Source organism: Drosophila miranda, chromosome XR (genome assembly GCF_003369915.1).
Source record: "Drosophila miranda strain MSH22 chromosome XR, D.miranda_PacBio2.1, whole genome shotgun sequence".
Classification (NCBI taxonomy): Eukaryota; Metazoa; Arthropoda; class Insecta; order Diptera; family Drosophilidae; genus Drosophila; species Drosophila miranda.
In genome coordinates, this window is record NC_046674.1 from 24,750,261 (window position 1) to 24,772,653 (window position 22,393).

The 22,393-nt window shown below is 45.3% G+C and overlaps 7 protein-coding genes across 24 annotated transcripts in view; 1 reads left to right on the forward strand and 6 right to left on the reverse strand.

Moving 5' to 3' along the window:
• Nucleotides 1-18,768, reverse strand: part of LOC108151225 (synaptotagmin-5) — a 46,470-nt gene extending 27,702 nt beyond the window's left edge. Inside the window, exons 1-2 of the mRNA XM_017279722.2 lie at nt 17,959-18,768; nt 4,612-4,806 (exon numbers count right to left, since the gene is read on the reverse strand). Coding sequence (XP_017135211.1) covers nt 4,612-4,785 — 174 coding nt within the window. The 5' untranslated portion in view covers nt 4,786-4,806; nt 17,959-18,768. The remainder of the gene's footprint in view (nt 1-4,611; nt 4,807-17,958) is intronic.
• LOC108151230 lies at nt 5,243-5,843 on the reverse strand. Its single transcript, XM_017279727.2, has one exon. The coding sequence runs from the start codon at nt 5,794-5,796 to the stop codon at nt 5,398-5,400; it is 399 nt and encodes a 132-aa protein (XP_017135216.1). The 5' UTR covers nt 5,797-5,843; the 3' UTR covers nt 5,243-5,397.
• Nucleotides 5,849-6,823, reverse strand: LOC108151231 (probable DNA-directed RNA polymerase subunit delta). Its single transcript, XM_017279729.2, has one exon. It carries the CDS (start codon nt 6,323-6,325, stop codon nt 5,939-5,941), a length of 387 nt encoding a protein of 128 aa, XP_017135218.1. The 5' UTR covers nt 6,326-6,823; the 3' UTR covers nt 5,849-5,938.
• LOC108151232 (prostatic spermine-binding protein) lies at nt 8,958-9,464 on the reverse strand. The gene has a single exon (XM_017279730.2). The coding sequence runs from the start codon at nt 9,424-9,426 to the stop codon at nt 9,160-9,162; it is 267 nt and encodes an 88-aa protein (XP_017135219.1). The 5' UTR covers nt 9,427-9,464; the 3' UTR covers nt 8,958-9,159.
• Nucleotides 10,365-11,091, forward strand: LOC108151229. Its single transcript, XM_017279726.2, has one exon. It carries the CDS (start codon nt 10,386-10,388, stop codon nt 11,004-11,006), a length of 621 nt encoding a protein of 206 aa, XP_017135215.1. The 5' UTR covers nt 10,365-10,385; the 3' UTR covers nt 11,007-11,091.
• Nucleotides 14,784-15,497, reverse strand: LOC108151228. Its single transcript, XM_017279725.2, has one exon. It carries the CDS (start codon nt 15,456-15,458, stop codon nt 14,823-14,825), a length of 636 nt encoding a protein of 211 aa, XP_017135214.1. The 5' UTR covers nt 15,459-15,497; the 3' UTR covers nt 14,784-14,822.
• A 221-nt stretch (nt 18,769-18,989) lies between the features above and the next one.
• LOC108151222 (pericentrin) overlaps nt 18,990-22,393 on the reverse strand; it is a 28,548-nt gene continuing 25,144 nt past the window's right edge. For all 18 annotated transcript variants that reach the window (XM_017279714.2, XM_033387568.1, XM_017279707.2 and 15 more), the window contains 3 exons: nt 20,216-22,368; nt 20,039-20,149; nt 18,990-19,653 (listed from right to left, as the gene is read on the reverse strand). In XM_017279714.2, coding sequence (XP_017135203.1) covers nt 19,350-19,653; nt 20,039-20,149; nt 20,216-22,368 — 2,568 coding nt within the window. In that variant the 3' untranslated portion in view covers nt 18,990-19,349. The remainder of the gene's footprint in view (nt 19,654-20,038; nt 20,150-20,215; nt 22,369-22,393) is intronic.

Below are 22,393 nucleotides of genomic sequence, written 5' to 3' on the forward strand. Positions count from 1 at the left end.
CGAATTTTCGCCTACTTTTTAACAGTTGTTGGCTTCTGCTTAATTGGCGGGCCGTGCAAAAAAGGACCAGGAGCAGGATCAGACCTAATATATGGAGCACCAGCAGCAGCTGCTGTTGTGTTCATATTTTTGCCGAAATTCCTTGGACTGGACTGGCCTTTCTATTTGGTTTTTGTTTTTTTTGGCGTTGCGTTGGTCTCGTGCGCAGGAAAAGAACAAGAGCCAGTAGTTTCTAACCGCCTTTTAACAATTGTTTGAGCCCTTGAAATTTTCTTTATTGACCACTTCCGTTTGTTGTCCATTTCACGCTCGATTGGGTCAGAAATTTCTTTTCAATTTTCCAGTTTTCCATTTGTATTTTCTTTCTAGAATTGGATCGTGCTATTGACTTAGTTATTGTTTTGGACTCTCTGGGATATATGCATGATCTGCCAGATCATATCAATATACATATGCAAATAACAAGTTTAGGATCTACGCATAAGCAGAATTTTCTTTAAACTCGTATCGGGAGCCCTGACTGGGACTGGGACTGGGCTGAGGGAGAAATTCCATTTTAATTGTGAACAAAACTCGCGTAAACGCTGAACAAATGAAAGCATAACAAAATGTTTATCCCCTCCGAGGAAGAGGAATACTCCCAACCGGATTTCTCCATCAGAAGGGTGGTGTGGTGCTTCAGGGAGGCAGCGAAACCACCACCGCCGTCAAGGGGAGATCGACCAGAGCCGTGCCGAGCCGAGCTGAGCCGAGCCGAGCCGGGTTGAAATGGCCAGAGATTGGGTTAATCATTTATTGACATTAATTGGTTGTGACATTTGCATTTTGACTGATTGTTGTAGTTGCCATTGTTGCTACTTATGCTTATGGTGTGCAGTCGAGGGTTTGTTTATCCAAGCATTTTTTGTTGATACAACAAATATGACTTCATTATATTATATCTGAAGTAGTTCCACATTCATATGTACATATACGATATACGAGTACATTCATATTTACCCATGAATAATGTACGAATGAGCTTTGAGGTGGTTTCTGGTTTTGAGTCTGCGTGTTGCTGAATAAATAGACCCCAGGGTCTGTTTCTCCTGACCGGAGAAAGTACTGTTCTATCGGGATACAATATTTGGGTGTATAGAAAAACTATATCAAAGTACTTTACCGCAAAATGCTCAAAAAATATCAACCAAAAACAATGGGAACTTTTTCATTCTTGTATTTTTTTGTAGAGTCTTGTGTTCATGAATGAAAAGTCAGTGTTAAAGGACAAAGGACAAGGGACAGCTAACAAAGGACCCACACACGATCCGCACTTGCAGTGATATGCAGTTTTGTTTGTTTGTCCTGCGACGGAGAAACTCAGGTACTCCTCTTTCTTAGAGAGAAGAATTCAATGCATATACCCGTAAATGGATGTTTATAGGTTTCTTTTTTATATATCTACGGTATATGGTCAAGGCCGCGCTGGACCCAAGGACAATGCTATTAATCAGGACACTCGAAGAGTTTTGTTTGTTGTGGTCAATATTGTGGCTATGTCGAGGGGCCTGCTGGGGTGTGGATGTACACTCTGATGAGGGCGGAGAAGAGTCTAACGACTGGAATATCAGAAACCGCTCCTGCACATCCCAAAAAAAAGAGAGAAACACTTAAACACTTAACGTCTAATCAAATTATATAATAAACAACAAACAAAACCAGAAACGCTTCGCACCCTTATGGCCGCCACTTACCCTTACCCTTGCCCCTACCCTTACCCCGCTGTCAACGGCCAAAGCCAGTTAATAAAAACAGAATTTACAATCATAAAACGCTTCACTGACCCTCTCTCTCCTCGCCAGCACGTGTTGGCCTAGGTCTAAGCGTTCAACCCCCAGCTGCATAATTATTCATAATGAAACCGATTTTGCTACGGCTTCAATGATATGGTTGGGCTATTCGTTCAGTTATACCAGCTCCCAGCAGCAGCATCAAAGATACATTTGTATCTTTTGTGGTTGTTTTGATTTTCGAGGATTCAAAATGGCAGCGCAAAACAGAAGTAGCAGGCTCGGATGACTATAATTTACATTTAATCGAAATTTTTACAATTTATGGCTTGAAATACATATTACATTGCACTTCAAGCAAAACTGCCATTAGTTTTTGTACTTTTCTAAGTTCCAACAAACTTGATGCACATATACATATATCTTCTCTTGAAAATTCGTATACTATCGAATCTATCTATCTATCTATATCTATTTATTATAAATCTATTGTTTCTCTGCTATTCCGCTGGTTGTGATTTATTCACTATTTATTAGATTATATATTTTTTTTATTAATTAACTATGTCTTAAGATAACAAAATATTGAAATAACGAAAAATACCGGTGTGGAAAGTGCGAGTAAATCGATCCATCAATCTGTCCCAAAAAGTGTTTGGGACATTGTTAAGAAGAGTGAGATAGCATGAGAGACAAAACGTAAAATTAGTTCTCGTAGCCGTCTTCAGCCTTTGGGACAAAATTACGGTTTCCAACACACAAAGCCAGCCAGCTAGCAAAAATGGATCTGAAAAGTGTAACAAATGATAATTTCTGCTGGCCGAAAGCCACACACTGCTCCCACTGCTTTTCCCCATACTGCTATCTCTGGTTTTGCAACTAGTCAGTCAGCAAATTCTAATTATAATGTCATAGGGCTATAGACCTTTTCCATCAAACCATGTTAACAGCGAACAAGATTTTACATTTGACATCAGAAGATCATGATGGATTCATGAATATTCTACATTTGAAATGATTACATGTAAAAATCTTCTGTTTTCTATGTATTTTACTTGTACTTTACTTTACTTGTTAGTTCCAAAATTACACGCAATACGGCGAAGTCGCTTTGAAAGCCACCTCAGAAAAAAACGAGGGGGAACGTTGTGAGTTGCTGCGGACACCGCAACTCTACAGTTATACCCGATACTAAGTCAGTATGGCTCTCCTCCGGCAGACGCCGCTAATATTAAACGACACGACAAAGAGTGCGTGCGAGAGAGACAGAAAATCAGTCTGAGCGTGACGTCGGGCGCTGCCTAGCCACTGCAAATTGATTTGTTGCTTTTGGCTATACAAATTATCCGATCTGATCCAGATTCCGCAACCGGATAGATATGGTCATTCTCTATGATTGTGCGTTTTTAGTTTTCTCCAATCTGCAATATTGTGGATGCAACAGATTTTCGCCCTTTGTGGGGGCGGAAGGAGGTGGGGCGAAATTTTGAGATATACGTTTTATAGTGAGATCTAACAGGAGTGCGGATACCAAATTTGGTTACTCTAGCGCTAATAGTCTCTGAGATTTGTGGATGCCACAGATTTTCGTCCTTTGCGGGGGCGGATTTTCAGTTTTCTCGTATCTTTGAATTTATGGATGCCACAGATTTTCGCCCTTTGTGGGGGCGGAAGTGGGCGGGGCAAAGTTTTGAAATATACTTGTAGCAGTGACATATCACAGAAGTCCGGATATAAAACGTCGTTGCTCTAGCTCTTATAGTCTTTGAGCACTAGGCGCTGATAGGGACGGACAGACGGACGGACGGACGGACGGACGGACGGACGGACGGACGGACGGACGGACGGACGGACAGACGGACAGACTGGGCTCAATCGACTTGGCTATTGATGCTGATCAAGAATATATATACTTTATGGGGTCGGAAACGATTCCTTCTGGACGTTACACACATCCACTTTTACCACAAATCTAATATACCCCAATACTCATTTTGAGTATCGGGTATAAAAACATAAATTAACAGAATCAATTTAGTTAAACATATATATTCAGAACAATTATCATCTCTGCAAGCAAGGATCGTAAATTCATGATATTCATAATCATTATACACACATCGGAATAACTAAAATGAAACAACTCGCATCCCGTTACGTATACTGGAAATCAATAGACAAGGACATAGAACATTATGTTTTCAAAAAACTGCATCAAAGGCAGCCTTGCATCTGTGGGAACAACCTGATAAGATTCATCCACACTGATTACGCTAGACGCAAAATCAAAATGGTCAGATTAAGGTGTTTGCAAATAATAAACATCATATTTTCAAGAAACGTGTATCCGGATGTAATTGTTTCAGAAAATGTGGCAATTCTTAAAAGTCTCGAACTTACAAACTTTTGTCAAAATGCTGAAACATCCAGCTACAAACGAACTTGTTGAAAGAATTATTCATACACTATGAACCTTCCCTACCAAATAAAGTGATGGAAATTGTATTTAAGTATCAAATTATACCTTTGCAATGAGGAAAATCACCTTCTGAATTTTACCTGTACAGACAGTACAGATACGTAGTCAGCTTGATTATGCAGCATTCGGCTGCCGACAATTAAGAGAGATAGGGTTCAAGGACGATACTACGCCCAAAACAAATCGACATGAAAACTAAGCACTGGAACATTAATATTTCTAACTGCATAACATTTCTTTAAGTACTCTGCTTCTGGCATGTTAAAGTCAGAGCTGCTGGCATAATCTGTGGGACCCATCCAACCAGTCCGCCCGCTGTCCCGAGCACAACGCAGGCATATCAATGTCAAACACTCCGCTTACCTTCATCTGCAGCTTTCGCATGATGCGGGTCTCTTCCCAACGATCCAGCTCCTCCCACTCCTTGCCGCGCCTACGCAGCAGGTAATAGCGATACATAACGATGGTTACGGCGAGGAGGAGAGCGAGGCCGGTGCCGGCGGCAGCGCCCAGGACCGCAGAACTAACCATAACCATTTTGATGGTGTGTCCTTGTCACTGGAATAGTTGAGAGATAAACAAAACAATTGCGGTTTTAATTGTGAGCGCTACATATCTTCTATGCATTCATTTCTTGTATACATTTATCCAACCAATAAAAGAGCATTCAAATCGTGAGCTTCGGGTTTTATTAAGACAAATTTAATTGAATTACGGCAAAAAAAACTTTTTACAAGGACTGCCACTCTTTTTAAATGGCAAATCGAAAAGTCTTCCTTTTCGTGGGTTTCTCTTGGCTCTCCTTGCAGCTGTAGTTCTCCAAGATCTCCACACTCTCACATGAGGCCGACTGAGAAGCGGTGGTGACCCCGATCCACAACATTAGGGTCACCAGAGCAAGCATAGCAATGGCAAGACGCATCTTGTACAGTCCAATGAAAACTGCTCCGAGCGAGCTAAAGAACACTAATATGATGAAAAACAGAAAAACACATTTAAAAGCTGAAACCGCACTAAGATATTTTTATTATCATTGTTATTGGCCACAGCTGTGTAAACTTAGCTTTGGGAATTTCCCAACTGGAACGAATCTCTAATTCTGTTGAGAACACGTCATTCTGTCTCTTATTTTTGTATTGATTGCGTCTGTTAAAAGTCTAGGTTCACATGATTCACGAATCCATTTTTAAGGATGGCAAAGCGGGGATATGGCTTGTGGTCGGTTTCGTGTTCTGGGTATTTAAGAAAATTAATTGGTTCCTCCTCGATGGGCTTATCGACAGTTGAATCATCATTTTCATCGTCCTCCACTTCTATATAGTAGACTTTTCCTTCACCACCAGCTTTATCGTCGTCACCGGTAGCTTCTACGAGTTCTTCTTCCTCATCGCGAGCATCCTCAGCAGTAGGATCGATCGTTAAATAAGTGTGTTCATCTGCCTTCTCACTGTCTTCCTGAGCGATATCGCCAGCTTCCTCCAAGGGTTTCGAAGAGATGAAAGCAATCCCCAAGCATCCGATTAACGTTAGAACACACCACGCACGCATTTCATGAGCGTTCTAGTTAAAACTGTTTCGCTTCAAAGTAGAGACAAGTGTTTTTAAAGTAATTTTACTTTAGGAACAAAACGTTTTATTCAGAGAACTCTTTCAGTGAAAGATATCGTTGTGCATTGATCGAATACAAAATTTAAACAACGCTGAGGTAGCGAGGTCTGGCGTGGATTAAAACTGGACCACGACCTCCGAACCTGGGCCAAAATGGAGTACTTCTTTTGTTGGGAGCCGAAACTGTGGGTGCCTCTTCGTTGTCGTCGTCGTCCCTCGCATCATCATCTCCGGTACTCTCTTCGTCTTCGGCATCGTCTGCACTGGGCTCTTCATCATCACTGTCCTGGCTGTCTTCTTCAACATCTCCATTGCTCACTGTATCTGTATCCTCGTCATCGACGGGCTCATCCTCCTCCTCCTGGGCGTCGTTATCAAGATCAGCTGTTTCCTCGTCCTCAGCTGGACGGGCAGCCACAAAGCTTACGGCCAGGAAGGCCAATAGAGCAAAAACCATCAGAGCACGCATTTTGGACTTTGAGTTAAGAAGCTGAATTGAAAACTGCTTTCCACTTTTACTTGGTCACCGGCTCTTTATAGGAAAACCCTCGAGAATTTTGCCAGAATGAGACTGGGGGGACTGTTACCAAAATCGGGTTTTACGCAAATTTGTATTTGAACAATTGTTTGACTGGAAAGTTTTACAAACGTATTTTTCGATGACGTGTTGTTTATTGCCTATTGGGTTTCGGAAAAACCGGTGGTGATTCACAATCCAGCTTCAGGACTCCAAGAATCTCTATGCCTTGGTGGGACGTGGACGAATTAGAGCTGGTCCAATGCCAGGCCATCTAAGCCCGCACCAAGGGATTGGCGAAGTGTCCACCTAATCCTGTTGACCATCACCACTTCCGGAGCTACTACCACTATCGTCTTCCTCAGCGGCAGCGGTCTGTGCTGTCACATATGGCATAGCCAGAAGAGCCACCAAGCCGACAAATATCACAGTTTGCATCTTTTCCCTTAACTGTCGGATAGAAACTGAATCCGAATGCCAATGCAACTGCCCATTTTTCTTTACATTTCGTTGCCACATTTGCTCATTGAGCAAATTCTTAATTGCAAGCTGTGCAATCGTTGCATTAACTAATCAATAATATGAGCTAATCAATCGACTGATCTGAAGTAGTCTACAAATATTCGTGAGCTGAGCGAAGCAGCAATGAAGAGAAACTCTTTTACTTTTTCAACAATGACCAAACCAAAATTATTTACTCATAAATTCAATCTTGAAAATATGAATGAAAAGCAATATACAAACATCAGTAAGGAAGTTGATATACCAGGGGTCGGCACGCAGACACTCACATGTTTTTTTTGTGTTTGTGTGCGCAGACGACAGCCCCGAAGCCCCACGAAGGCAAAACCGTTGCTTTCCTAACACTGAAAAAAAAATTCCAAAAAGAAAAAATATTCAGACGAAACATTGAAATACAAATACCATTACATACTATTATTCTATGTGCAATTTAGCTTTTAATTCCAATAATTTCGAAGAAAGTTCAACCCCTATAAGTTCCTTGCACCGGGATTGATTAATATTGTTGGTCTATACAAGGTGGTCCGCTCCAGCAACGTGCTCTCTTTACGGGTCTTATTTTCCTATGTTCGACTCGTTTTCTGGCTTCTTAGTTCGGGCGTTTGGAAGAATGCCACAAATTGTGTTGTAATACAGAAAAATACTCGTTGCAAGAAAACAAAGCCGCGAAGAGTATAAAAAACAACACAAAATATCTTCCCAATCACATCAAAAATGGCGTCAAAGCGCTCTCCCGAGAGAGTGTTGCGAACCACGTTGTATAATTTGCACCCAGGCATCTATACGATAATCGATCTTCCATATTATGCCGAACATTTTTTTCAGTGTGAAGTTTAATTTGCACAGAAATATTAAAAACTGATTCATGTTCCCTGCCGTGTGTGCATAGTCCCGAAGCCACACGATGTTTTTAATAAAATTAATAAAAGTTTAAATACCAACATATCCCTACACAAATTTCAGCCTTTGGTGTGTACAATATGTTAATAAACAAAAATATTTACTCTAGATCAGAGCCCGGCGGCGTCCTATGCACATTGCATTGAAGAGAGAGTTCTGCTGCTGCGCTGCCGCTAACGCACACGTGTGTAACAGCCCTCTAGTACTGGCGATTTGGCTTTTGCCTACATGGGTACTTTCCGGACTAACCCTATGGAAAACGAATGCCGAACCACTAAAAGAAGAGACCAAAAATGTTGCGCGCACCAGCCACCGAACTAGTTCGGTTGGGATGCAACGTCTCACCAGTAGACGAAGAAACGAAAAAGCATGAGAGGAAAATGAAGAGAGCAGGTAGCTAAAAATGATGCTGTCCTGCTCTTCTCCTTTCCCTTTTCTTAATAAAGAAATAAAGAAATAAAATACAAATATGCAGCCAAACTTAATCGTGATAGCGGAGAAAACAGGAGAGACAATCGAAGAAAATGAAAAAATGGAAAGTGACACTGAATAATTTAAAGAACTTCTATGCAGTTTTAATTGGTAGGCTTATTTGTTTTTTGGTTTTTTATATTTATAGATGCCATAACTATAGATACAGGGACTGGATCAGCTGAAGCCCCTAAGAAATAGTACCACCGCGAACAGCAAAACCTAAATTAAGTAAATTTAAAAATTAAAATGATATAAAAATTTAAAAAAAATTTAAATACGAAATGAAATGCAGATTGATAACCTAATAGACGAGTACCCATATCACTAGTTCGGGGGTAAACGATGTGGTGTCACTTGCCCCATGTCCTAGGACATTGCGGGTAAAAATGGAAAAGCATTGTTAAGGGTTAGTAAAGAAAGTACCCCTGGTCTGTTAGGGAGTGGTGATGTCACCACCTCCGAACTATGTAGTTCCCAGTACTGCTGGGTGAAGTATTTAAAAATTTAGTGGAACTTCCATGCAACGAATCTCAAGGGTAATTCGTAATATAGAATTCATTTTTGCAGAATATAGCATTGCAGTGTTCTGGAAATTCGTTATATAGAAAACTTCGTTGCACGGAAGTTCGTGTGTACTATATTTTCAGGATACCCTTCAAGGGATACTGGTAATCGAAAACAATAGCAATTATTCCCATTTAACCTGAATTTTATTTGTATTTAATTTGGACAACAAAAACCTTTGCTTGGTTTATTGTCTTGGTGTGCGAGTGTGTGTGTGTGTGTGTGTGTCTGCATCTGTGTGAACAGTTGTTCAAACTGTTAATGAAATATACACGTAGAAAGTAAAACAATTAGATGTGGCTGAACAACGTGAATTTCCATTCAAGTTACTCTTGATCTGCGTTGCTTTGTCCGCTCTTATCGCTACTCTCATCATCATTATCGTCATCTTGATCATCGTTCTGGCCCTCTGCATCATCTTGCTCTTCCTGATCTTGGGACTCCTGGTCATCCTCATTTTGGCCATCATCGGCATTGTCGTCGAGCTGCTCTGCGTTCTGGTCTTCCTCGATGTCGTCAATATCGACTGGCTGGGCCGAAACTGTGGCCAGCAGCACAAATCCGAAGAGGGCAAGAAGCAAAGTGGTACGCATTGTCTGGCTTTGGTTAGTCTCTGACTAATTTGCAGTCCTCGATTTAATTGCCTTTTTATAGCGAATCGCAAATTGGCACGAGACAAGCGCAGACTGGGCCGTGAGTGGCGGTGTTTGCACTGGAGCAGCTGTTGCCTTGGATTGAAGCCAAAAATTCAAACAAAACTCAAGCTGTGTGTAAATATTTGGGTGCTAGAACTCTAGATCACGCCTAGATCAGATAGCCACAGTACAACTCTGCTAAGTAGAATCAATGATTGGCGACAACAATGGAGCAAAAAGCCCCCCTGCACACCCCAGGCATTTTGAAGGACCAACGACAAATCTACATTGATGCATAATTTCTTTAGCGGGAACCTTGCCGAAGTAGCTGCAAATCTTCAGTTATTTGGTCTTTTTTATAGAGTTATGTTCTCAATGGATGAGAGCTAGTGGTGGAGTGAGAGTGATAAAGTCTCGTAGTGAAATCACAGGAGACAGCACTCAGACAGCCGGTTTCTCTGGCTCCTTTAGTCTCTCAGATCAAGGGGCTCATTGGGACCAACTCCCACAGACTATATATACCATATGCACGCTATAAGAACCGGGTAAAGTTCTCATAGAGTTGTATGCGTATCCACCATAAAGACCTTTTACTGTACATGATTCATAGATATGTATGTTTATTATTATTACATTACGCTTGGTTCCGTTCCTCGAATTTTGGTTATATATTTGTACAATTGATCTTACTCTGGGTTTTATGCTTCTGGGGGTACAAAAAAACAACTACATTTCTTCAGCCCAAGCTGGAAATGTTCTAGAAACCGTTGAACCTTGATGACTGTTTGCGTATTGTAATCGTTTGCCCAATCAATCGGACTACTTTTAACACTCATTAAAGGTATAAAACCCGGGTTGAGCGTCTTTGGAATTACAGTTTCTGTTGCACTCAGTAATCGATCCATCAATCAGTAATCATGCGCTCCCTAGCACTCGCAGTTGTAATCTTCGCCGGCATCCTAGCCTACAGCAGTGCAGCTCCTCAGATAACTAGCGGTGATCTGACCTGGCTGGAGAACATTCTGAGAGGCTTGGGGTCTCAGAATTCCACCATCCGGTTCGGCAACAATACCCTGATCGTGTCGGGAGTATCCACAGCCAGCGCCAACGTCAATCCGTCTCCAGCAGAGCCCCATCGTCCCAATCATCCCAATCAGTCATGGAGTAACTGGGGTCCTGGCTACGGTGGCTACTGGCGCATGATTCCATCTGTGAATGGCGAAATCGTTGAAGAGCTAGAGAACAACAACTCTTATGACTCAAATGATTTTGGCTTTAACCTGGCTGAGGATGAATCTGTTGAGGACATCATCGAAGAGGACCAATCTGACGAGGATCAATCTATTAGCGATGCTAGCTCAGAGGCCGAGGATGAGCTCGATGAAGAAGCAGGTGAAGATGAAGATGATCTTGAAGAAGGATCTGACCAGGAGGACGTGAATGAATCTCAGGATGAAGAGGTTGACCCCGAAGAAGATGCCGCTGACAAAGAGCTAGATGAGATCGAAAGCGAATTGCCCGCCGAGAAAATCAACTAACTGTGGAGTATACCAACTCTTCAGCTGGGGATCAACAACCCAGACAATAGTTATTTCAACTATACCCACACCAATTTTAGTAAAACCATTTTTGAGTTTATCATTCCATATTTTTGGGATGATTGACAAATAAAGATCTTATATGTACAATATACTGTAAAGCCAAAACGCTATTGCTATTTAGTAAAGCATAATTTTTAGATGAAAGCCATCTAAAACAGGGCTCTATATAAGAGAGTGGGCCCTGCCACGTTTCGGTGTGGCACATTGCGGTTGCATGGACAAAAAATGGGATCAGTTGATAGTCTCCCGTTTCTTCAGTTAGGCGTCTGGGCTGGTGGTTCCCTCTCAGTCAGTCCTCAGGCGAGGACAGCCAAAGGAAGGGAAAAGCCACTGACAAGTTGTGTACAGTTGTAAAAATTAAGTACATAGATGAAAAGGAAAAGGAAGTGAAAGTGAAAGAGAAAAGCTGCCGGCGAAAAGTGTCAACAGTTGGAGGCGAAGGGACGACAACAATCAGGGTTGTCAGGATTGTCGAACAAAGGCGATTGCATTATAATGCGGCGCGTGTTGGTAATTTTCAATGCTGAGAATGGGAATGAGATTAGTTGGTCGCAGGTGGCAGGTCGGACCTGGACCTGGCCATGGACCTGCCTGACTGGCCTCGCCTAAACGGCACCGCATCCACATGCGCTCAACTCGATTGCTGTCCCCATTTGCCTATGCCACCCACAGCTCAATGCCAATCAATGTCACACACACACACTGTCGTGGAGATATTCACGCACGCATTCCCCTGACAGGCGTCCGTAAGGACTTAATCATAATTTGATTCAACTTCGCCTCGTGCCACAGAAGCAGCTGAAATTGTAGCACACAGCGCGCTATAAATAAGTTGTCATTGAAGGCTGCTGTCTCCCCCTTGCCCTTGCCCCCGTCCCCGTCCCCGCCCCTCGAGGAGCTTGGGAAATGTATGGCCAACCTGGCCTAATTGGCCTTATTTTTTCAACCATGTTGCCTAATTGTTCGTTTCTGCTCTCAAATGTCAGCCCCAGAATGCGCTGAATGATGAACCTGCCTCCAAACCATTGCAGTCGTATAAGTACGAAGAATCGAAGTACAGATAATAGAGAACAATAATAGAGAATAGTAGAATGGCACATAATCTAAAAGAATTGCATTCATTTGGACGCTTGTCTGCAAATGGAATCCTTCTAGGGATCCACAGCAGACGAAGAGGGCAAGAAAGCAATAGGAAGCTGCCATTTCCGTCGTTTTCTTAGTCCCAAAGACAGTCTGTGTATATGATAAACAGACCGACCACCATTACATGTTCTTGTCCATTACACTTGACCCCACTTGACTGTGACATTTTTGCAGTCTGAAGCATTTGGGTTCATACCAATTTGGCTGGCTGATTGTGATTGTGTGACTGTGATTGCTATCGATTTTGGCCCAGTTAATGTGTACTCCGCTCTACTGACCCCGATTGACTGGCTCTGTCTCTGTCTCTGGCCTTTGCCTGGTCTGGTCTGGTCTGGTCCGGCCAAAGTTGATGCCAATTAAAGTAATACCCTCGATGGCCACACAATTTAATGCAATTATCGAACGGGACAATCGCAGCAGAAGAACTATGGCATGGAATGAATATACCAATCAAGCCGCCTCCAGCTGGAGTTCCTTGGATGTGGCAAAAGAGCGCAATTCCTATAATTATTGTTGACTGAATGGACAGACATGTTTTGTTAGATTTTGCCGAGTCTAGTCTGGGACCCCCATGTCCGTTGATTTGCATACAACAAAACATTACAAAACTTTGTCTCGTCCCCCCCGGGGGAGCTAGACGACGATGCCCGGGCCGTGGAGGCCCGGCCCCCCTCCAATGGGAATGTGTTGGCTTTAAAATATTATTTGTTGATTTTGCGGGCTCTCTGTTGGAACAGTGGGGCAGAGAGAAAGCGTGTTTGCGGACGGTCAGCGCCAGTGGCGTGGGGGAAAGGGGTCACTGGTTTAAGTGTCGTGGACAGACCGCGGATAGCCGCGGAAAGACTTCTGTTGTGGGTTAATTTTTCGGGCTTTACACATGCGTCTTTGAGCCCTGGAGCCATGCCTGCCATGCCTAAGTACACCGTAAATCTCATCCATTTCCTGTGCGATCCCTCTCCCAGCAGACTCCTCTGCTGGGCAAGCATTTTATTCGGTGGACGATGGACGCTAATTTTTGTTTGCTCTCAGCCCACATTGCCCTGGATCCTTCAGGGATATACACGCACACAAACAAATACTCACCGTCTGTGGCTGTTCATGTGGAAACGGAAGTGCTGGCAATTGTTATGTCAATGGTGATGATGATGGCTGAGCTTGAGCTCTGCTCTCATCAAGTCATGTGAGTGTCAAGACGTCACCGACAGTGCAACTGAATCCTTCCCCACCCAACCATTTCTCTCAGTGTGTATGTACGCTGTCATGTGCAAAGGAATTATGGGGGACAACAACGCGTTTCGAGCTACTTATCGCATCTGATGTTTGTTCATTACATTCAGCTTATTAGGCCGGCCATTACGAAAATAACAAACAAATAAACAAACAAGTCGCGGAACTATTGACGCGGGCATGGAGTGAGAGGGAAATGTGTCTCTTGGTGAATGTGAAAACATTCGCATGTCGAATTGATGCAATTATCCCGACGGGCACAAGCTGTTTTCATTCGCATTTCCGGGAAACTTTCGTCGACAACATTCATTTGCATAGACCAAAGCTTTTGCTGCGAAAGCGCGCGTGTGGCGTGGGAGTGGTCCGATGGCGCCAGATCCAAGCTATGCCAAAACCCTAAAAATAACCAAGCAGCAGAAAGCACGGCCCGCCACCAGCCCTCCCTCCGAGCCAGCCCAGCATAGATTGTCTCTCAATATGCTCCACTTACATACAATACATAAACAAAAATACACTAAAACTGGGGAGGACACCCGCTTGCTCGTAAATGGCAACCTTTTCTGTTATCAGGTCTCATCGGACGGGTATTAAATGAATCAACAAGTGCCGAAAGGTTCTCTGAAACCATCCCTCACGCTATAAATACCCTATAAATTTGCATAAATTCCCACTCAATTTCGCTGAAAACTGGACCTGTGATTCGTGATTCGATTGATTAAAACTGGAACGATTCCAGGAACATTTGAACAATGCCAATACCGTAAAGTGAACGAAAAAATGCTCCCTGATTTTTATTTTTCGCTCTCTCTACCCTCGAATTAACATTTTGATTGGATATTTCAATATTGCGCCATATGGAAGATTGTGTGCTGGCCGCACTGGTTGGGTTCTGTTCGGGGTCGGAGTCGGAGTCGGGGTCGGGTTGGAGTTGTTGTTGGTTCTGGTGTTGGTGCTGGCGCTGGTCAGAGCATGCTGGCCGTTAATTTAGCACCTTTAACGCCCGACTGAGCTCCGTGTTTGCACTCTACTCAATACCACAAATAGCGTATTCAATGCAAGCCTCGATAAGATACCACATTCGTCGTTCTGCTCTGTGGCTGGGGGGAACCATAAATGAAATTTAATATTGAAATTCCAAATTGATAATTATAAAAGACAAGTATTTTTATATATAATATAGTATCCGTCCCGCTTCGCTCACTCGCTCGATAATGATGATAGGGAAAGCTTTTCAGATATCATCTGGAATCGCTTTTTTGGAACAATTAATTATTTTTGAAGGTTTAGAAAAATTATGCTACAGAATACTATCGAGCTGCCCCTCCCCATTGATTTCCTCTTCGATTACCTTTGCTTTATATAATATTTATTTCAAAAATAAATTTAGCTGATCACCTGGGCAGACACTACGGGATCGGCCAGCTCCTCAGGAAGAACAGCGACATCAGGAATGGCGGGCTCCTCTGGATTGACAGCAACTTCGGGAACGGGAACGGGCTCTACATCGGAAACGATGGAATCATCGACGTCCACATCGGCATTGTCTTCATCTTCAGGGATGCTGTTAGCCGCGGGCTTGACCAGCCTGCGCCTGGGCCAATAGGAAGACGAGCGAGAGTAGCCCATCCAGCTGCGAGGACCTGAGTTCCAGTAGCGAGGAGCTGAGTTCCAGCCGTACCAGTTGTCAGCAGGTGCACCGTAGTCGGGCCAGTAGCCAGAATAGTCTCCGAAGGGCAGGACGCGACGCTTGCCAGCCGATGCCTGGGGCAGGAATTCGTTGGGGTCCGCTACGGGCAGAACTGCTGGAACAATGCGGGGATTTTTGATGTACAGAGCAGGCTCAACTGCCAACTGTGGCTCCACGGCCAACTGGGGCCCAAACTCCAGCGGCACCAGCGGCTCCAGCGGCTGCACCGCCAGCTTGATTTGAGCGGAACGGGCTTTTCTTCCCCTCACAGAGCCTTGGCCAGAGGCCGATGCCACCAAGACGGCACACAACAGGGCGACGAAAAAACGCATTTTGTCAACGAGTAAGTTCTTTCAACTGGTACTCACGACTGGTCCAGACTGCCGCTTTTATAGCGGCCCGCTGGCCTTATGGCTTCCAAATTCAAACTTCCAATAGCTCAAATATTGAAGCAAATAAGTTAATTGAAGTTTTGTCTTTTCGGCAGGCCAGGGCCTTGAGAACCCGTGCGAAAATGTTCAAGCCCGTTTGCGTAGTTTCATATTTGCGTAGTTAGATCGAAGGGAGAGCACGGCGCAGGGGACTGGAGACAGATTTTCTTGAATAGTTGTCATTAGCGGCTATATTTCGTATGTATGTATGCATATATTGTTGTTTTGGTGTTCCCAACTGTTCTATTGTTCGATAGAATTTGACAATATAAAATACCCACAATTTGCATGAGTATTCCCAGCTTTCGTTTCGCCGAAAATCGAGAGAAGAACGGAATGCGAGTGGGTATATTCATTTGGTCGGAATTTTGTAACGCACTGGCAATGGAAGAGGCCTCTACGATGACACACAATATTTTTAGACAATACCTTACACGGCTTTTATCATCTCCATTCGTTAAGATCTACATAGATGGCAATACATTTGTAATACATTTTCTCTATTATATCCACAGCATAGTAGTGTCGTTTAGCCGTAGTAATCCATTTCTGATGTATCCAACGGGGTCTCAAAGTAATCAGATTCCCCTCCAATGTCACTGGAGTCATTTCCAGTGGGAAGGTTCATTGCACGCAGCATTTCCTCTACATAAAGGTCCCCCGGCACACTCCTGACAGCAACAGAACCCAGAAAAACTAGACCAAAAACGCCCAATATCAGCAGAAAGTGCATTGCGATCAAAATCCAACTAATTAACAAAGGTGTCGTTGCAGGCTTTTATAGGAAACCGCGAGGTGAGCTGAAGCTGCAGTTATGGGTCGTTCAGGTGGAGATTTTATGGGCTGGAACAGCTGGTCATAAGTTGATAACTGGGCTAGTCAAAAGGTTACGAACATCGGACTATTTGTGGGGGTAAGCGATTTGTGCCATATGCTGATTTCGAAGCGCAGCTCCAATTAAGCCAACAGAGCTTCGGGGCAGACAAAGTGCAGACAGCTGCAGACAAAGAAAAATGCGCAAAATACGAGTACGGGTATGTATGTATACTCGAGGATGAGCGAGTGCTGCGGAAAGGAAAAACAAGCTTTATAAAAGGCAGAACTCAAGAGTACCTGTCAAAGGCGTCCAAACAAATGCCCCACCAGACAGACAGGCTTTTCCAGGCCAGTCCAGACCGAGCCACAAGTAAATCAAAACTTTCCATTCCCCATCCCGCAGGCAGCACAGGCACACAGCAGATAGCATATAGCATATAGCAGCATGTATGGCACCAACTTTTAAACGGATTACGGAAAGCACAATTAAAAAACTCAAAGTGCGAGCTCCAGCAGAAGACAGCAGGAGACGGCAATAATAAACCTGTTGGGTAAAGGATGAAACTTTAGCCCTGGACATGACCCATTCCACGGGCGATGACAGTGACAAGCTGTCTCGCCATGGTCCGGTCCGGTCGGGTGCTCTTCCACTCCCACTCCCACTTCACCCACTTCCCAGCCATCAACAATAAAAGTTAGTCGCCGTGGTCGAGTTTTGGCAACTGTGTAAGCCATCAATTAGAAACTTATAAACTCGAAAATTGTCACACCAACTTTAACCAATTTGTTGCCTTTACTGCGAGAGTCCGTACCATTATTTTTTATCTTTAAATTGCTCCGATTGGTGGACAAATAACGCCCAAATGCGTATGTTTGACGTCACTAGATCGTTGCGGACACCAAAAAAAGGGAAACAGACAACAATTAGGATTACAACTCTTTGTAACGCCCACCAAAATGGTAAATCTGCAGAGGCGTAACGAATATAGACAGACATATGTATAGGATGGCGCTGATAAGGTATAGCTATCTTATCGACACGCATAGATACATATAGCCCAGAAATGGTGCAGAAAGGGATACAATTACAATCCCAGACACACGCAGATTTTCGACGGCTCTCAGGAAATGCAGGCAGCCTGCTACGAGAACCAAAATCAACGGTTTCTTGAACTATTTTGGCCTTTGACCTGTCCAAACCAACCAATAAAAACCAACAAAAGAAAATACTTCAGCCAAATGGCACACATTCAACAGGCATTAAGACTGAGGCTTTTCCCAGCCATAACAAATTCTGTCTGTACTTGGATCCTTTGGTGTTTAAATGTCTGGGATTAGGCTACAGCTCGAAGACGCCTAAATGGGGAAATTTCAAGGATTTGGCTGATGCGATTACTTATCAAATTGGATTTCATCGGCCTCCAGGCCTCTCCTCCTTTGTGGCTGTGACTTCTGTTCAAGACTTTAAGTTTAAGCGACAGATTTTCAAATTTATTTTCGTTAAAAAGAGAGGAACGTTGCTGTAAGTTCTTAAGCTCGCCAAGAAGTCCTTAAAATTAGAATATTTCACCGAAATAAATATTACCTTTTTCGTCACTGTCTTCTGGTCGAATAATCTCACTAAATTTCTTGTTTGTTTTCAATTGATTCCAATTGTTTGTTTTTATTTACTTTTGTAAGTCTCTATTATCGAACATATCGTCGCGCACAGCACAGGTAAGACACAACTTGACATCGATATCGAAATGAGTGGGTTTGTGGATAAAATCAAATCAATACAGTATATATTTCAAAACGAATCCTATTTGGGTTTGCTGCACCAAAACAAAAACAGGGAATCAGAATCAGCGAGCCGCTCGCCGTCGCAGTAGCGCAGATACAGAGGTCGCCAGCAGAACTGCTTGCCACAACGACAGGATAGCCAATGCTAGACGATGCGCCATTCAATGCTACCATATGTTAGCAATTCCACGGCCGCCACGGGCACCGAAAGCTCCGCTCTTTCGGCCCTAGCCCTCGGGTTGGTTCGGTTCGCTTCGGCTCTGTCCTCTTATCAGTGGGTGGGCGACGGCTGATAACGAGCCGGGCAGTAATTAGCAGGGTACGCCGAAGGATGCATTGGCTGCAGCCACAGCTTGGTCTTCTTTTTCGAAGGAAGGTTGAAGCTTGAGGGCACAAATCAAAGAGACTTCTCGGGAAAGTGTATCCCTGCCTAGAATCGTGGGGAGGCGCGGGACTCCTAAGCTTTGAAAGTTCATTTCTCCTTAAGCTGCCCTGAGGTGCAGACAATTCTGTTAGCCCCGGCACAAGAACCGCTCTGGCATTTGATATTTGCGCCTCAACCTGTTCCACCCGTGACTGCAGCCGCAGCTGCAGCCAATTGCATGCCCCTTGGCATTTTCTGCCCTGTCCTTGTGGGGCTTTAAGCTAATTTAGTGGGATAACTCCGATATTTTGAAGAACACAAAATCACGCTCCATGTCAACTTGTATTTTATTTTAGTTTACGAATTAAATTTCGGAGCTGTCCACTGACTTCACTCCTATAAGGCACATTCCTCAGCATATATGTACGGATGGATGCGTAGAACATTCTCAATAAATCAACAGAAAAGCCTTCAAGTAGTAATAGGTCTGGTTTAATAAAAAAAATTAAGGATTGGTTTAAAAGAAAATACTGGGACACGGATTAGGGCTACGCTTACGGCTACTGTTTTGGTATATCTACGAATAAAATTTACAGACGTGATTACATTCCTAAGTAGGGGCGTGGACCAAGGGGACATGGCATCCTTAAAGTAGGTTTCAACAGCTTACGACTTACAATAGTTTCGGGAAATGGTACAGGCGATAAAACAAACTACAAACAAATAAAAAAAATGATTCAGTGTCTTATGATATGGCTGCGCTTAAAACCTAAGGCTTCCGGTTGAGCATGGTTGACAGTATTCGGCTCGGATTGGCTCAGATCGGGCCTCTAGTGATGCCGCGCATGCGCGCGCTTTGGCTTCTGCATGGTCGGCCACTCCAGCCTGGCCAGCGATGGTAGACTGGCCTCGTTGTTGTGGTTCTTGGACAATGACGAGGCTGGCTCCTGGAGATTGTAGTCCGGAGACAGCACTATTGGTTGCAGGGTGCTGAAGTTGGCCAGAGGGGGAGAGATGGGCGCATAGCCTAGGCGTCCCGAAATGTTGTTATTGGTGGGTAGATTCGAGTTGGGCACAGGCAGTGCGGTGTGGGGAGGCGCCACATTCAGATTGAGGCCGGGCACGTTTCCGTTTCTGAAATTAAAGCTGTGATTAGTTGTCGTTCAGTTGGAGTTTGCGAAACTTAAGGATGGGTGAGTTCGAGCCAATTGAAAGTGGGATTGAGTCTAACTACATTGGTGACGAGGTCAAGTTCTAGGTAAAAATTTCTGTATTTTGTTTTGCAATAGTAGGTACATATATATGCAGGTGAATCAGAGTAAAGTGCTTCGTTAAAGGAGCAGACCTTGTGGCAACCTATTTCTTGGCTGAATCGCCCTTGCTTAGCTTTACTTTCATATTGACCGTCACTAGGGGCATCTTAGAGCTTAGGGGAACGAGAGAATGTAATCAATGTTGGTTACGATCAGGCTTTTTTATATACAGCGGATTAGCTTGGGTATTTCTCGGCGGGTCTCACCTCTGCTGGGTGATGGTGAACACGGATTTGCTCACGATTCGCTTGCCCGTGTGCCAGATGCGTCCAATGTATTTGATGCGTTGTATGGCAATAATGGCTAGGGCAACAGTCCTGTTAAATGAGAAGTGCTCAAGTTAGAAGGGGATCGAAAAGGGCTTAATATCTGACATGACATACTTGAACTTCTTTTTGGACTTTCGCTGGGGTGCTCCCCCGGCCATGGCCTGCAGGGCGAGCTGTTCACTGGCCTGGTATCCCTCCAGGGTGAGCTTCAGGTATCTCTTCTGATAGACCAACGCCTTACGATGCGACTCCACGCGGAGGTAGCGACCGAGCAGCTGTCGGCAGCGCTCCTCAAGCTCTCCAACGTTGCCACTGCTCGATCCGCCCAGCTCCTCGCACTTCTTTTGCAGGGCAATCCGCTCACCCACCAGGTACTGCACCGTCTCGGCCATCTGCCGGTTCTCCTGGGTGTTCTCCGCCAGCAGTGTATTGATATCCTTCATCTTTTGGAGGAACTGCGCCGGCACGGTGTCGTCCGTGCTGTGAGCCAGCCGATCGTTGGCTTGTGCCAGGGCCTCGGCCAGCTTGGCCTCGCGATGACCAGATCGACTCACGTCGAAGCGCAGGTGGGTGACCTTCTGGTCAAGGCAGTCCCGCTCGGACTCGGCGGCCAACAGTTTTGCCTTCAGCTCGTGAATTTCCGCATGCAGGTTGACGTTTTCCTGGTGCTGGCGTGTGCGGGTGTTGGCCCTGCGGGTCTCCGCCTCCTGCAACGTGACCAGCCTCGCCTCGAGGCTCTGGATCTCGCTAGCTTGCAGCGTAAGGCGCTCGTTGAAGTGCTCTAGCTCAACTTCGGCGGACTCCTTGTCACGGGCCAGCTTCTCCATCTCTTGCTTCAGACGCTCGCAGTAGGCCACGCGTTCCTGCAACTCCTTCTCGTAGCGCTGTCGCTCACGCTCGCTGCTGCGCTGGGCATCCGCGGATCGCTCCCTCTCCCGCTCGTTCTGAGCCGCCAATAGCTTGATCTCGCTGCGCAGGCGCTCGCCCAGCTCCGACTCGAAGTCGGCACGTGGCGATTTGCGGGGCGAGTCGCCGGGCGACTTCAAGAGCAGGGAGCTGTTGCGACGACTCTCGGCTCGCTGGAGGGAGGTCAGTTGCGTCTGGAGACGCTCACAGCGCTCGCGCTCCTGGTCCAACTGCTTGTGCAGCTCGTCCTCGGCATCGAGGGCCGTCTCCAAACGCTTTCGCATGGCCTCGATGATGACGACGTCCTGCTCTTGAATGTCTTGCGAGTGCTGCTTCTCGCCCAGTAGCTCCTTGCTTAAGGCCTCACATTGGTCGCGTTCCACAGCCAACTGGGCCTTGAAGGCCTCCAGCTGGTTGAGCAATTCCCGTTCGCCGGTGAAGTTTTCGTCGTCCGTTCCATTGCCCGCAGTGCCCGGAGAGGTTTCCTCTTCCGTTTGAACCTCCTTTTGCTGCTGCTTCTTGTCCAGATTGTTCTCCTCCTCGCTCTCGATGGCCTTGAGGATGTTTGAGTCCAGCTGGGCCGAATAGTTCAGCTCCTTCTCCACCTGCTGTGCAATCTCATCCACGGAGTACTGCTTGGAGCTGTTTTCGCTATTCTTCAGTCGCTCCAGGTCCCGTTCCAGCGTCTGAACTTGGAGCTCCAGTTCCGCACACCGCCTGAGAGCAGCCTGCAGCTGTTCCGCCTTCTTCTTGACCTCGACATTGAGCGCCTCAAGCTCTCGCTTGCGAGCAGCTGCCGCATTTTCGCACTGGTGATGCGCCGCGCTCACACAGTTGAGCTCCATGCGCAGGTTCTGCCTCTCGGCAGCCTCCTGGGCAGCCGTCTCCAAAATCCTTGACTCAAGCGACTCGATACGCAGTCGGTACTTTTGCTCGCTTTCCTCATGACCTCGCAGAGTCGTCTCGTGCCGGCTCAACTGCTCCTTTTCCTGCTGGAGCTGCTTCTGCAGATCAGCCAGCTTCTCTTCCATGTCGCTCTGCTGCTGCTCCTTCTGGCGCTCCAGTTCCGCTAGCTTCTGTCGCAGCAGTTGCACATCCGCTGGGGTAGTGGGCATCGGCATTTCCGGGGTCTGCATCAGCAGGCTGGGCGTCTTCAGCTTTGAGTCCTCTGTCAGATTGGAAAAGTTGATCTGTCTCGGCACAAGACCAGGGGTTAGGCCATCGCTACTCTGGGCCGTGATGCCCATGGCCTGGAAGTAGTGGGGATGCTCGAACGTGTTGATCGGATAAGGGGCCGCAAAGCCACTGAGATCATCGGTGCGCTTGTACGTGAGATTGGCCACCGCCTCCTTGGAAGTGTTCTGCAAGAAAGCACGTGTCTTAGAG

Coding starts and splice junctions, on each gene's coding strand:
- LOC108151228 (XM_017279725.2), bottom strand. CDS start 15,458: ATGCGTTTTTTCGTCGCCCTGTTGTGTGCCGTCTTGGTGGCATCGGCC.
- LOC108151231 (XM_017279729.2), bottom strand. CDS start 6,325: ATGCGTGCTCTGATGGTTTTTGCTCTATTGGCCTTCCTGGCCGTAAGC.
- LOC108151229 (XM_017279726.2), top strand. CDS start 10,386: ATGCGCTCCCTAGCACTCGCAGTTGTAATCTTCGCCGGCATCCTAGCC.
- LOC108151230 (XM_017279727.2), bottom strand. CDS start 5,796: ATGCGTGCGTGGTGTGTTCTAACGTTAATCGGATGCTTGGGGATTGCT.
- LOC108151232 (XM_017279730.2), bottom strand. CDS start 9,426: ATGCGTACCACTTTGCTTCTTGCCCTCTTCGGATTTGTGCTGCTGGCC.